At 39.4% G+C, this 13,834-nt stretch overlaps 2 protein-coding genes across 6 annotated transcripts in view; one reads left to right on the top strand and one right to left on the bottom strand.

The window, feature by feature from the left end:
- Positions 1–1,671: 1,671 nt before the first annotated feature.
- Positions 1,672–10,447, top strand: gyg1a (glycogenin 1a). Of its 2 annotated transcripts, none has more exons than XM_031310056.1 (7): positions 1,672–1,839; positions 5,020–5,155; positions 5,269–5,443; positions 5,756–5,918; positions 6,508–6,634; positions 7,112–7,349; positions 8,412–10,447. In XM_031310056.1, exons 1-7 carry the CDS (start codon positions 1,698–1,700, stop codon positions 8,577–8,579), a joined length of 1,149 nt encoding a protein of 382 aa, XP_031165916.1. In that variant the 5' UTR covers positions 1,672–1,697; the 3' UTR covers positions 8,580–10,447. The 2 variants fall into 2 exon arrangements, with proteins under 2 accessions (XP_031165916.1, XP_031165915.1); XM_031310055.1 differs by having other exon boundaries at positions 5,017–5,155.
- Positions 10,448–10,707: 260 nt separating this feature from the next.
- Positions 10,708–13,834, bottom strand: part of hltf (helicase-like transcription factor) — a 15,373-nt gene continuing 12,246 nt past the window's right edge. For all 4 annotated transcript variants that reach the window (XM_031309796.2, XM_031309795.2, XM_031309797.2 and 1 more), the window contains exons 23-25: positions 13,643–13,823; positions 12,213–12,293; positions 10,708–11,380 (exon numbers count right to left, since the gene is read on the bottom strand). In XM_031309796.2, the coding sequence (XP_031165656.1) occupies positions 11,237–11,380; positions 12,213–12,293; positions 13,643–13,823 (406 nt within the window). In that variant the 3' untranslated portion in view covers positions 10,708–11,236. The remainder of the gene's footprint in view (positions 11,381–12,212; positions 12,294–13,642; positions 13,824–13,834) is intronic.

The following is a 13,834-nucleotide window of genomic DNA, read 5'->3' as shown; positions in this document are numbered from 1 at the left end:
TGTAACAGTCGGTCAGAGACTTTCTCATAAGCCTCCTGCATTATTCACTGACAACTCGGAGAACATGCGCAGGAAGGCAAATAGAGTGAAAACATACAGCACACAGCAGGTATGCACACAAATAGGCTATAAAATCTGAGTTTAATAATCAGTCTGATTTAATAAAAGTCTGAATTCATATAGAGAGTTTTAACGATGCACATATTTCTACTCTTGCATACAGTGAGCTTAGAAATACAGTACTGTGAAAGTCAAATTAATTGCCTTTATGAGCTTAAATTAGTAGAAAAATACTTCTACTAAAACAATAGTGATATCATTATTATTATTGGAGTTAAAGACATCAATTTAAAGGATTATTATACAGTACATCTGTTGCACAGGTTGGTTTTCAGTTGAGCCTAACCATTTTAAATGACTAATGACTAAATTAAATACTTTATCCCATTTACACCATAGAGGGCACTTGATCATGCTTTATCTACCATGGGGAAATACAAGAGGGCACTTTTGCTATGTTTTTTAAATTAGTCCACCAGTGAGTGCAGTCACCCTACAATGGGATCTCTTCACAGCTATATGCAAAGGACAATGATTATGTGAGTATTGTATTCAGACAGACTTGGACTTATCCTTTAAGTAGAAAGACAAAATCTGTTTTGCATTACACACTTTGTCTTTCATCTTTTCTTAATGATATTTATTGTAATAATAGCTGGCTACACCTACCTGTATGTCTGTGTGTAGTTGAGCCTGTGATGCTTCATTCAGCTGTAATGTGAAGTCATGACCATTAGGAGGCAGTGCTGACTCAATCTGATAAAGTAAAGAGGCTCTTCCTGTTTCTCTTAGAAAAGTAGAGCAGTGTGGTAAAGATCATCCTGCTGATATGTTGCTGCATGTTGCCGTACACCTCTTAAACTAGACAGGACACACATTATATTAACTGTAATTTCTGGCAACTTGAACTTAAGTTCTTCTAAAAACAAAATTCAGATTGTGATCAGACATAACTCATTTCTCATCCTAACAAGTTAATCTTCTGTTATGACAGTGTATAAACCGATAGGTTGGGTTAAAACAGGGAAACATTAACTACCTTATATTCAGTGGTGGAAGAAATTGTCAGATCCTTTACTTGAAAAAAATAATAATACCACAGTGTAAAATAAGCAGTTACAAATAAAAGTCCTGCACTCAAAACTATTTTTAATTAAAAGTACAGTACACATAAGCTTCAATGTTGTGCTACTTTATACCACTCCACCACATTTGAAAGGGAAAAGTTGTTCTTTTTACTCCACTACATTAATCTGACAGCTATAGTTAGGCCTACTTGTTACTTTGCATATTTAAATTACTGATAGAAAATTAATTAACAAAAAAATGATGATGCATTTTTCTACATTAACAAAACAGCAGTAAGGCGGTTAGAATGTAACACATTGATGCATCAGTAATTATAATATAGTATAGGTCTATGCTATTCTGGGGCGTTCTGCATAATGAGTACTTTTACTTTTCTACCTCAACTATATTTTGATATGCATGTACTTTTGAACATTTACAATGCATCATAGTTGTAACAGAGTATTTCTACACTGTGGTATTGCGGCTGCAGTCATACACTGTTGGCTATTACGTCTGTGGTGGTTTCGGACTACACGCAGGGGGGCGTGTCAGCTGTCATTGGTCACATGACCCGGAAAATGTGGGGCTTAATTCCTGTGTTGGACTGCTCCCAGCTGCTGAGCCTCTGCCCTACGCAGTGCAAGCCCTCCATCTGCCCCATCACGACCCCCGGACCCCGGGTGGACTCTCCTCATCACACCATGTCAGGTAAGACACACCGGGGCTCCGCCGACACTCGCAGCCGCCACAGTGACATCGGAACATGGCAACTCCGGACCGGACCGGACCGGACCGGGGATGCGCGACCTGCCCTCTTCTCCTCAAATATCGAGAATTGTATTAAACGCTGCGGAAAACACCGACTGCTACTCGCATATACTGATATTAATTGAATCGTTATTTATGCCATAAACGCTGCGGCCATTTGAAGGGTTGAGATGTGTTGATTTGATGAGTTGCTGCAGCGGTTTGGACCAAAAGTAAAGCTGTCGAAAATCAAAAAGAGCACTTCCGGTTTCAATTTTCAAAGTAAAACCGTTTTGAATGCAACCGGGGTTGAGTAATAAAATGTAAAGGGAGAGTTCTGTTGAGAAAGAAAATAGGCGACCTCTGCATTATTACATAATCTTGAGGCCCCTTCTTGTAGAGGAGCCCTGAAATAAAATCAAGATATAAGAACTTTATAAGATATATAAGAACTATTACCGGTAGGCTATTTTATTTTTATTTTATAATGCATTTCCATGGTGCCTATTTTTGAATAAATGTATGCTTAATCAAATTACAAACTAGAACTCAAACGATTACTCTATTAACGTTGGTGTACTTTGTCAAAAAAAAAAAAATAAATCATCTGAAACAATTTTAATAATATAGCAGTAAAGTCATTCTTTTAAGCAAAAATGCCTTAGACTTTTGGTCGGACGGGCATTTTTCAGTATTTTATAGACAAACGATTAATCAAGAACATACTATAAATTGATACTGAAAAAAAAGTATTTTGAAAAGGTAGATCAAACTTTGTTTTATAGCTCATGTACGCTATTATTTTTAAAGAAGACGCGTATAACTTCCTGGTTAATGTGGGGTCTTTGATGAATTTGACGTAGATGTTTCTCAGTGCGTACGTGCGCCACAGTGTGTGGCCTTGAAGTTTTTTTTTTTTTTTTTTTTTGTTAATACTATAAAAGGCCTGTATGGTCATACCTTTTATAATGTACTAATATTAATGTTCCCTAGATAAAAATTAAAAGACTCTATAGAAGAATAAGAAATAGACTAGTACTGCATTTTGGCAAGCATCATTTTAAAATGAAATTACATACAGGAAGCAATGCTTATGTCCTTATACATGCAATCTATACGCATTATGTAATTATGTAACATCTGTCCTCATGATTTTGAAAATGTGTCAGACCCAGAGGTGTGTGGGTCATATGGCTTTATGTAACACAAAAAGTCATACACAACACATTCTTCCTGTATGTAGCCTCAGGCTCTTTTGATAGTCAGTTTATAATTCCTTGAAACAGACCCTAGCAACCGTACAGCGTTGCCTCTCCGATCAGGTTTCCCAGAAACCCCGAACAACACGCATTCAGCTTGTTACAATGTGCTGGCTCTGGGCCTACTTCCATTCAGGCAGAAGCACAGTGTGCCCCCTGCAGTTGTTAATGTATGCAAAGGGGACTCATCAGACACTGAACTTCACACAATAGGCCTGCAGATGAATTGGACATGTGCAGTGGGTAGCATAGACATGACATGATTGTTCAAGTTATGGAGGAAAAAGCAGAAAAGGGTGCATTAATTAAATGTCATATACTGTCAAATTAAGAGACAGAGGCACCGATAGTTGGTGGTGGAAAGTACGCACTTGTATCTTATTATTACCTTTTCTAGCTGAGAAAGTTTACTCACTTCAATAGCAAGTGTAAATATAAATGCTCAATAAAAGCTGCAACAACCACATGTGTCTAATGTGGACAGTGCCCTTTGAGGTAATAAAAACAAAGAAAATGGGAACATTGAAAAGCTGGCGTTGATTTGTTTTTCTTATCGGAGCAACATGTGAGTATTAAAGTTTGACTGCATCCCATTGTCCTTAAGAAAATGATGTGTACATGATTTGTTATGATGCTTTTATAAACTATTCACATTCTACATACATTTTGGTGTATTGCCTTCTGTGAAACACTCCTCTCTTTAAGCCCCCCTTCAGAAAAAAAGCCCAGTCTGGTCTGATTGGTCAGCATTTGTGGTTATTTTGCATCTGTGTGCTCAGCTTCTCTGCGGTGTCAGTGCAGCCGGGGAATGACTGTAACAGCACTGTAATGGCACTTTCTACCTATATAATAGTTATAACATCACAACTGTACGTACGTCCTGACGGCTCGTTTAATGGAACAGTTTCTGAATACGGGCTGTGTGCATTTTTCTGTGGATTGAGCATTTGGATACTTTCACAGTATTTTTATAGCACCTGGACCTGTTTTATAATAAGACATGGAAATCTCACTTTTTACAATATGGGACCTTTAAGTGTTATTAGCAGATATTCACATAAAATAATTTTTCATTGTGAAACAGCCCTGGTTGTTCTCATAAAGATGATGTACAATAAAACACATTTTGAACTAATAAGTTTAGTTTATTAGTTTATAATGTCATGGACAGTCCCCTTTAATTAACTGCCCAGTAAAAGGAGTAGCTTTAGCCTCTATGGCTAATTTGTAAGTTGTAGTCCCCGGCCAGCTGACAAAAGGCATCCTAAAATACAATGGTTAACAAATTAAAATAAATTACATTACATCTATAAGAAAAGCAGGCCTAAGCAAAAGGGATTAAGACATTCAAACAAGCAAGCACAGATAGGGTTGGGTACCGAAACCCGGTTCCACTATGGAACCGGTTCCTACGCAACCGGTAGGAATCAGACCAGATTAGAACGCAAATTTCGGTAACTCATTTCTGTTCCACTTAATGTGTCGACTGAAATATTTTCCCTCTGTCGCTCCGAAACGGACATAAAAATATCACACTTTCTCTGTAGTCTACCGTTAGTTAGCTACCGTAAATGTTAATATATTGTTAAATTTAAATAATTTTCAATTTAAAAAAAAAACTCTATAAAAGAGCCTTTCTTTGATGTCATTTTTCAGTTTTTCAAGCATCGGTTTAGGAATCGGAATCGTTTTAAAAGTACCGGTTCGGCATCGGAATCGTAAAAATCCAAACGATACCCAACCCTAAGCACAGATGATAGAGACGTTGAAAGGCAGATAAATAGAAGTAGGACTGACAAAAGAAGTAATGACACTAACGTTATAACCAGCCAGCAACATGGCTGATTATTGTGTGTGTGTGTTTGTTTGTTTCTCCAAGCAGACCAAGCTTTTGTGACGTTGGCCACGAACGACAGCTACGCCAAGGGAGCGATGGTTCTCGGCCAGTCGTTACGAAACCACAACACAACCAGGAAACTGGTCGCACTCGTGGGACCTCATGTTGCAGAACCTTACAGGTAACACACATCGCTGATGTTGGTTGAAAAATTGTCAAATGTCAATATCTAACACACACACACACACACACACACACACACACACTGACACAATCATGCCGTCTGTGTCGTAGAGATGCACTCCGCTCCATTTTTGATGAGGTGCGTGTGGTGGACGTCATGGACTCGGGCGATGCGGCTCATCTATCCCTGATGAAGCGTCCAGACCTGGGGGTAACATTCACCAAACTGCACTGCTGGACTCTCACACATTACAGCAAGTGTGTGTTCATGGATGCAGACACATTGGTGAGACAAAAACCTGACCACAGCACAGAACGTACACAAGTGTCAACGAAGAATCACCTTAGAGTTAAAAAGTAGTTGTAGTTGTTTCTAAGTGTTTTTACTCTCACAACTCACTGTTCTTCAGTCAGAACATTAAACAGTCCATGTTTCATTCATAGACTCTTCAAGAGAAGAGGGTGCGATGTTACTGGAGTAAAGGGGCCGCAGACTTCTACATTTTCATTGCAAATTACTATACGGAATGTGGAAATATTGATAAATGAAACTCCATGTATTCGAGTAAGTAAATAACATGTATTTGAATGTATTCAGGTGCTGTCAAATATAGATGAACTCTTTGAAAGAGAGGAACTATCTGCAGCGCCGGATCCTGGTTGGCCAGACTGTTTCAACTCTGGGGTGTTTGTCTTCAGGCCGTCCAATGAGACGCACGAGAAGCTGCTCACATTCTGCAGTGAAAACGGCAGCTTCGATGGTGAGACCCGAGCGTTTTGCATTTATTTCTTAAAGGCTCATTAGAACACAATCTGAAGTCCTGATGTCCTAATCTTAACTCTGACCTGGTCTAACCTTATGCTCACACTGCCAGCTCACCCCTTGCTGTCTGTCTGCAGTTAGCACTGTATCACATACATCTGCTATCTGTTTATGAGTGTGTGTTTCACCATATGTTGTCATTCACTGTGTGCTGCATCCTATCACAGCATTGTCAACATTCAGTTTCTATTTATACATGTCAGAAAGGACAGTCTGTGCGATATGTGTGTGTGGTGTTGGCCATTCAGGTACGTACTATAGAGTGTCTGAATGGATTTCAGCAGCCAGAGAAGAGAGGTCAGATACGGTAAATGTTATGTAAATGAAAGAACATCAATTCTTTGTTATGTATTTGAACTCCTCTCCCATTCGCTAAGAGCAAAAATGCAGAATCATTCTGACAGGACTATTACTATTTGTGTATTGTAACATGCCAAACCAGAGCTCCTAGCCATCTCTCATTTTGCTCTACTTTATGAAATTATGTCAATCATTCTGAGCGTATTTGTGTATGTCTGTTGTTGCAGGTGGAGATCAGGGAGTTCTCAACAGTTTCTTTAACACCTGGGCGACGGCAGATATTTCCAAACACCTTCCCTTCATCTACAACCTCAGCAGTATCGCCATCTACTCCTACCTGCCAGCTTTTAAAGAGTTAGTACACACACACACACACACACACACACACACACACACACAATGTATCCAGTGTTTCTGTAGCCGACTTATTGCTCTGATTCTGTAGCTTTCCTTATAAAACGTCAGGGTGCTTGTGTGTTAGGAGGCATAAGGCTCATCCAAGGTCATTTCAAATGTTGTGTATTTGTGTGTGTGTGTGGAGGTGGGTGTGGGTGGGTGTGGGTGTGAAGGGGTATTGAATTACAAGAAGCTGCTGAAATGTAGAGCAGGGACAACACACATTCTGCCACAACCTACCTCAAAACAGAGGAGCTCCTGTAGCTACACCTGTATACTTTCTGTTTTATTTATATCTGTACTGTGTGTGTCCTAGTTTGGTTCAGTAAGTGTTAAAGATGTAGAATGTAGATTGCAAATAGTGGCAGCATCTCATTTCACAAATCTTAGCCTCTCTTTCGTCTAACATTCACTTTGCGTGCTCTGTTTTCACAGGTACGGCCATGATGCCAAGGTGGTGCACTTCCTGGGTAAGGTGAAGCCATGGAGCTACTCCTACGACGCTCAGAGGGGCGAGGTCAAAGATCACGCCCTGTCCCCTGAACAGTGCCATCTGCACCCCGACTACCTGCTCATGTGGTGGCAGCTGTACTCCAAATCTGTGCTGCCTTTACTGCAGCAGGCCTACGGGGACACGCCATTCAACAGCGGCTTCACAGGGGCGATTGAGGATGTACGTCAGCTGTTGTGGCGTTTGAGTTTGTGTGTGTGTGAAAGAATGTCCGGTTCTAGGTGTCATTGTGGTGGCTATGCACGTGTTGAAACGTAAACCAGGATGGCTTTGATTGTGTCTTTAGCCTGTTGCATAATCGTCGTGTCCTGACTGTGTCGAAACCTGTAATTACTAGGTGAACTCTTCTTTCTCTCGCACGTCTTCAAAATGCGTAAATCTATTTATCAATTTAGAATTTACTAAGTGGTGAAAGTGCCATATATTGAATCTTTTTTTTTTTTACTTCCTCTTAAACTCCAAAATGCTGGTTGGTTAGAAAAAGTCAAGAAAAAGTTTGTTTCACATTCCTCAGCACCAAATTGCGGCCAAAAGTTGTTTGTTGCCGTGGGTATTTCCAGTTATCATAGTCGTGTCATGACTGCATGAATAGCTTGCTGATAATGATGAAACATGCAGGGTGGCTCCAACAGCTGTTCAGCTCTTCAGTAACTAGCAGGAAGTTGCCATGCTGCCTGTTGCAACAGAGTTAGTCAGAAAAGGAAAGCTGCCAAAACCTGCAGCTTTGCCCAATTACCTGAAACTGAGCCATCTTGTGTCACACCGACAAGTTTATACAGTCAGAAAATTAAACCATGTAAACCATCAAATTTTTTTTGGTGGAAATTTTTTTTTCTAAAAATACATTACTCAAACTACAGTATTTGATTTTTTTTTAATTCTCCTTGCATCCTTGCAGGTCATTACTCACTAGAGCCATTATGTTTTGATTGGTTTTGACTTATTGAGTGTGTTATCTACTATAGGAAGCCAAACTTTTCTATTTGTTCATATTAGGATAAACAACTTTCGTCATCTGTGAAACTCACCTCTTATCTGCTGCAAGTGTGTTGCAATGCAGGTCTTGTTTGTACTTTGAGTCTCCTGACGAAACCCTTGCATGAACTGACTATGGGAAGAAAAATAGTGTTCAGCCGAGTATGGCTGAATGTGGGGAAACCAGGCCTTATAAAGTATTGCTCCAGTCCCGTTTCATGATTCATTCATTCTCTGTCTCTCACGCAGGGTAAGCTTCACGAGGAGTTTAAAGAGCATCCGGCACCCTTCGCTCCTCCTCCCCAGAAGGTTTCATCACAGGAGAGGAAGCAGCGCTGGGAAGCGGGCCAGATCGACTACATGGGTGACGACTCCTTTGCCAACATTGAGCGAAAGCTTAACTCCTTTTTAAAGTAGCGGGCAGGCGAGGTAGCGTGACAGACAGAGAGAGCACCAGTCAAAGCTCTGTTTGGGTGGAGATTTTCATCACTGCTCAGCCAATCACAGGGGCTTGATTAGCAGGGGACTGGATGCATCTGTGCAACGTTTAGCCTCACTCTCTGCATCCTGTCAGTGTGTGTGAATGACAGGGAGTAGACGTTTGACACAATTCCCATGCACTTTTACCATTCATTTTGTTCCCTCAAAGGAAAAGTTTGATATTTCGGGAAATACCCTCATTCGCTTTCTTACTGAGTTAGACGAGAAGATTGATAGCACTCACTACATGTTTGTATGCGTGATATAAAGCTACCACAAACAGCTGGTTAACGCTTAGCATAAAGACAGCACTGTGTACGATAGATACTCCATGATTTGGTCACATAACATTTTGTACACAAACCTTAAGGGAAAAATAAACATATTTTTTTCCCCCCATGTTTAAAGATATTTTTGTTTTTATGTATTGCTACCGAACTAGTTCTTGGCCGAAACCAGTAATTTCCTCAAGTCTCAAGTTAGTTGCCCAGCAACTAGTTGCAGCCGCCTAGAAATACTTTGGCATATCTCCCATGAAACTACAATTTTTTCTTCTTTTTGTACAGATTAAACAAATGAGAAGCATGTTAATTAGTGAGCTTTAGACGTGCTGGTAGGTGGATTTGGTTGTTTGGACAGAGCCAGGCTAGTTGTTTACCTTTTTTCGGTCTTTATGCTAGGCGTTGGCTTCACTGTACAGACATGAGTGGTATAATTTTCTCATTTAATTCTCTGGAAGAAAGCGAATAAGCGTACTTCCCAAAATGTCAGGTTATTCCTTTAAGTGTTCTTGTGCATCTGATGGAGATGGGCTAACAGTCCTGAGTCTTCCTAACCTGTGGAAACTTTCAGCAACAGAAACTGAGAAAATGACCATGGATAAATCCCATGGTTAAAGGGAAATCAATAGTTTAAACGTTGTTTCTGGAATTTTCCACAACTCCTTTCCTGCAATAAGTCTCTCTATTTAAACCACTTAGAAGCAGATATGCAGCAACTGGCTCACTTCACTCTTACTGATCTCCTTTCCAGCCAGTTATGATTATCTCGCTTTAGTCAGACAGTGTTCACCTCACCAGAATACATAGGTAAAGATCCTTATATGTGCCTCTGACACACTCACCAGCTCCCTGTGACATCAACTTTGTAATGGCTGGTTGTTGTTTTTAGGAAAAAAAAGGTCTGTTGTGTTGTGTTTGGCACAGAGTGAAAAAATGGCTCAGTAATGTACTTCCGCCCACATTCTAAAGTGACGTTAATAGTCAGTTTTGTATGTATTTGTGTGGGATTAAAGAATAGTGCGCTCCCCAGACATCTGTCATCTGCATGTTATGTCCCTGCCAGACCCACATCAGTATATCTTTGTGCCATGAGCCGTTTCATCACTTCCTGTCTGTAGTGTAACCAGCTGCCTTATTACCGTTCACTGTTTACAAAACCTCACTTACTGTAACTGCTGCTAGTAGCACAACAAATTTAACTCTGATGAGTCCCTCCTTTACTGTTACCAATACCTCCTCTACTTCACTCCAGCTGTGTGCCCTTAAACCATACTATAGCTCCTGACAATAATAATACTCTCCTCACTCAACACTCCCCCAACAAGAAGCTGGCAAGGTTGAGAGAAAAGTCCATATGCGATTTTTGTCCAATTTTGTCAACCTGCTAAATCCTGAATATGCATGAGCGTGGAAGTGGAACATTATTGTAGTAAATGCCGATCTGTCCTGTTCCCCAGCTGTTAACTGTACATCCCTGTTGAAGCGCTAATAAAGAACTGGTGAAAGAAATCACCCTTTATCCAACCCTTCTGTCATGAGTTTCATTTCTTTATACTCTATGTAATATTTATATTGATTAGATATAGGGCAGCTATTAATTGTTTGGTCTATGAGATGTCACAAAATAATGATAAATTGTCAACACAAGTTCTGATCTTTAAATGTCTTGGTTTGTCCGACTAGTGAAACAAAAGTGAAAAGCAGCTAATCCTCACGTTTCAGAAGCACTTATTGTAATCACTTAAATGATTATTAAAATTGACAAATACAGTAGATACACACTATTGTGTGGTAAACAAATAGTTTCCCTTTAATTTTATGTTCTGGAAGATGCTGTCTGGTTAAATACAGTAGCTACAAATGTACAATATCAGTAGTCTGCATTTCTTTAATCTAGAAATGGCAAGAAAAACCACAACATACAGAACATCTGAATCGTCAAATATGCACATTGACAACTCGAGCTGCTACAACAGGTGAGTATTTCTACTCCGTCTTCGTCCCAGAGTATCAGGTCGTACAGTAGATCAAGACAAACAGCTCCTACGCATCACATGAACAAAAATTAAAAAAAATAAAGCTTACCAAGTGATGAAGTGTCCTGTTAATGAATCAGTACAAAACTTTAACCGTTACATAGCAGTTAACATAAAACAGAATTTAGAACAATATTCGTGAACCTATACCAAAATCAAAATCAAATATCAAAAATAATAAAACAATCTCTGCAGCCCTTCAGATGTCAACTTTCTGAACCAACAAAAGAACACAGTCAACCTTTCCAATGTTTGTGTTGTTCCCAAGTGAATACGTCTACAGCTCCATCAGAGCTTTGATGTCATCAATGCGAGACGTTTTCCTTTCTGTGTTTGAGGAGCCAAAAGCCTTCTCCACCAGATCCTGCTTCTGCCTCTGGATCTTCACCATGTTCTCCTCCACTGAATCTTTCACAATGAACTGCAGCAACAAACAAAATCAAAATACAGATACAAGCAAAATATCATAGTCACTGATCTTTCTCATGCAACTTTCTCTCTAGTATGAAACTATGGACAATCCAAAAAGCGTTTAGCTTAAGAATATAATGTACATAATCTATCATTTTAGATCTAATAAAAAAATCCCTTCAATCACCATTTGTGTTGGTGAAAAAATACAGTACAATCACATTAGGGGTGGGAGAAAAAAAAAAAAAATCAAAAATCGAAATGCATCGGGATTTGTTTTGCGACGATTGTTAAAGTTGATTCTTTTCCCTAAAATCAATATTTTTTTTCATTTATTTTTTTACTAATTCACCTAAATATATTCTGTTTATACGGTTCCGCTGACAGCAACTAAATCATATCCGTTTCCAGCAGAACAGACCAAAAGCAGATGTATGTACTGCTTTACAAATGAAAAAATTGTCAGACTGACCGACATGTGATGTGCATTCTTCTTAGAAAACATCTAGTTTTTAGAAATGTCTCGATATATCGTCTCTAGAAGTGTATTATTCAACTTTTGTTTTTGTTAAAGAAGGAAAAGAAAATCGCAATACTTCTAGAATCGCAATAAATGAAAATCGCAATGCAATTCAAATCGGCACCCATGTATCATGAAAGAATCAAATCGGGACAAAAGCATATGGTGCCAGCCCTAAAACACACTGTCTTTTAGTCTTCACAGTATAAAATGGACCTGTTTAAAGAACAAGTGATGCCTTGCCACAGAGAAGAAAAGCACTAAGCTTTCACGGCAAACCCTGATAAAACAGTACAAACATACAGAGTTTCTAGTTTCTAACCTTAGTGACGACGACTTTCCTCGTCTGTCCCAGACGGTGGCAGCGGTCAATACACTGCTCCTCAGTAGCAGGATTCCACGCCTGAAATACACGGTGAATTGCAAGTAAACATGCAGTTCAGATTTATTTAGTTTTTTTCCCAACAAAAGTATATGAATTTTAAATATGTGTGATTACACACATATTATACATGTTGGGTTGGGTTTACTTTTTTTTATTATTATTTTTTAGGCATTTTAGGCCTTTATTAGACAGGACAGCTGAAAAATGGAAAGGGGGAAAAAGAGGGGGAATGACAGCAAAGGGCCTCAGGTCACTGCGGCAAGGAGTGAGCCTCTGTACATGGGGCGCACATTCAACAAGGTGAACTACCCAGGGTTCAGGTTACTTATTAACCTCACAGTCTATATGCTCATACAACAGGGTTGGCAATATGTTTTCTCAATGTAAACTTTTCCCCCATGTTACCATTTTAAAAGGCAGTGAACATTATGTTTAAACACAAAATAAAGAGAGAGAGAGAGAGAGAGAGAGAGAGAGAGAGAGAGAGAGATCTAAAGGGGAGAATGGCAGTAGAGTGTAGCAAGGTAGAGAAAGCAGTAAAAAAAGAAAATCATTATGAAAAGGTGTGAAGAACTGGAAGAAGAGCTTTTGCAAAGCAAGCATTTTCACTTGTCATAGCAAGTACCAGAGCACAGCTGTAATCAATAAAATTAACAAGAGATTATTTCCATGCAAGTGTCCCAGTAAACAATACTAGTGATCATTCATGCACAATAGCAGAGCCTGAAACTGGTAAAGCCAAATGCAATATGTTATTAATTACACCTGCTACGACAAGTCTAGCATTAAAATCACTACACACCCATGGTTGACACACACAGGTGTTTTTAATTAATTTGGCTGATTAGACCTCTTCTCAGGACTGTGTGGGCATGAAGAGAAAGAGCCCTCAATTGTCTCCCTGAGCCTCATGATTACAGATTACAGCTGTACAGAAGTGAACCTAGGTATCAGAATGTATTGTACATCAACCAAATAAAAAAAAAAAGTTTAGTTTTAAAAAAAGTGAACATGCAGTTCAGAATTATTTAGTTTTTTTTTCCCAATAAAAGTATATGAATTTTAAAGATGTGGCAGAGGTGGTCTTTATTTAAGGTGAGGTGACCCACCTCCATTGTGAAACACTGCTGAAAATCTTAATACGTAATGAAATCAGATAATATTTAATTAAACTTTGTCACTATTCACTGTCAGGCTATCCCAAAGTGCCAAACGTACTTTATTTATAGACGGATAGTTAATCAGCTAACAAACTTTTGTGTGTGGCCCTCATGCAAAATCCCTTCAGCGTGCACAACCTCATATGTAAAATAAGATGTGGTTATACATGTAAATGTGTCTGGTTCCTGGCCAAAATCAATACTTACAGGGTCCATGAGGAAAACATGAGAGGCGGCCGTCAAGTTTAGCCCCACCCCTCCAGCTTTGAGTGACAGAAGCATAATGGCAGGGCTGTCGGCTGCAGAGCTCTGAAACTCCTGGATGACCTGAGTCCTCTTCTTTTGGCTCATAGTGCCGTCCAAACGCACAAAACTGAAACCATGCTCTCTGGTGGAGAG

Source organism: Sander lucioperca, chromosome 18 (genome assembly GCF_008315115.2).
Source record: "Sander lucioperca isolate FBNREF2018 chromosome 18, SLUC_FBN_1.2, whole genome shotgun sequence".
Lineage (NCBI taxonomy): Eukaryota > Metazoa > Chordata > Actinopteri > Perciformes > Percidae > Sander > Sander lucioperca.
This window is presented reverse-complemented; position numbering and strand designations above follow the sequence as displayed.

Bases quoted from the DNA above. Each gene is read 5' to 3' on its own strand.
- gyg1a (XM_031310055.1), top strand. From the start codon at position 1,698: ATGACCCGGAAAATGTGGGGCTTAATTCCTGTGTTGGACTGCTCCCAG. The intron at 5,444-5,755 runs GTGAGACAAAAA...GAATGTATTCAG, and splicing joins TCATGGATGCAGACACATTG to GTGCTGTCAAATATAGATGA. The intron at 7,350-8,411 runs GTACGTCAGCTG...TCTCTCACGCAG, and splicing joins TCACAGGGGCGATTGAGGAT to GGTAAGCTTCACGAGGAGTT.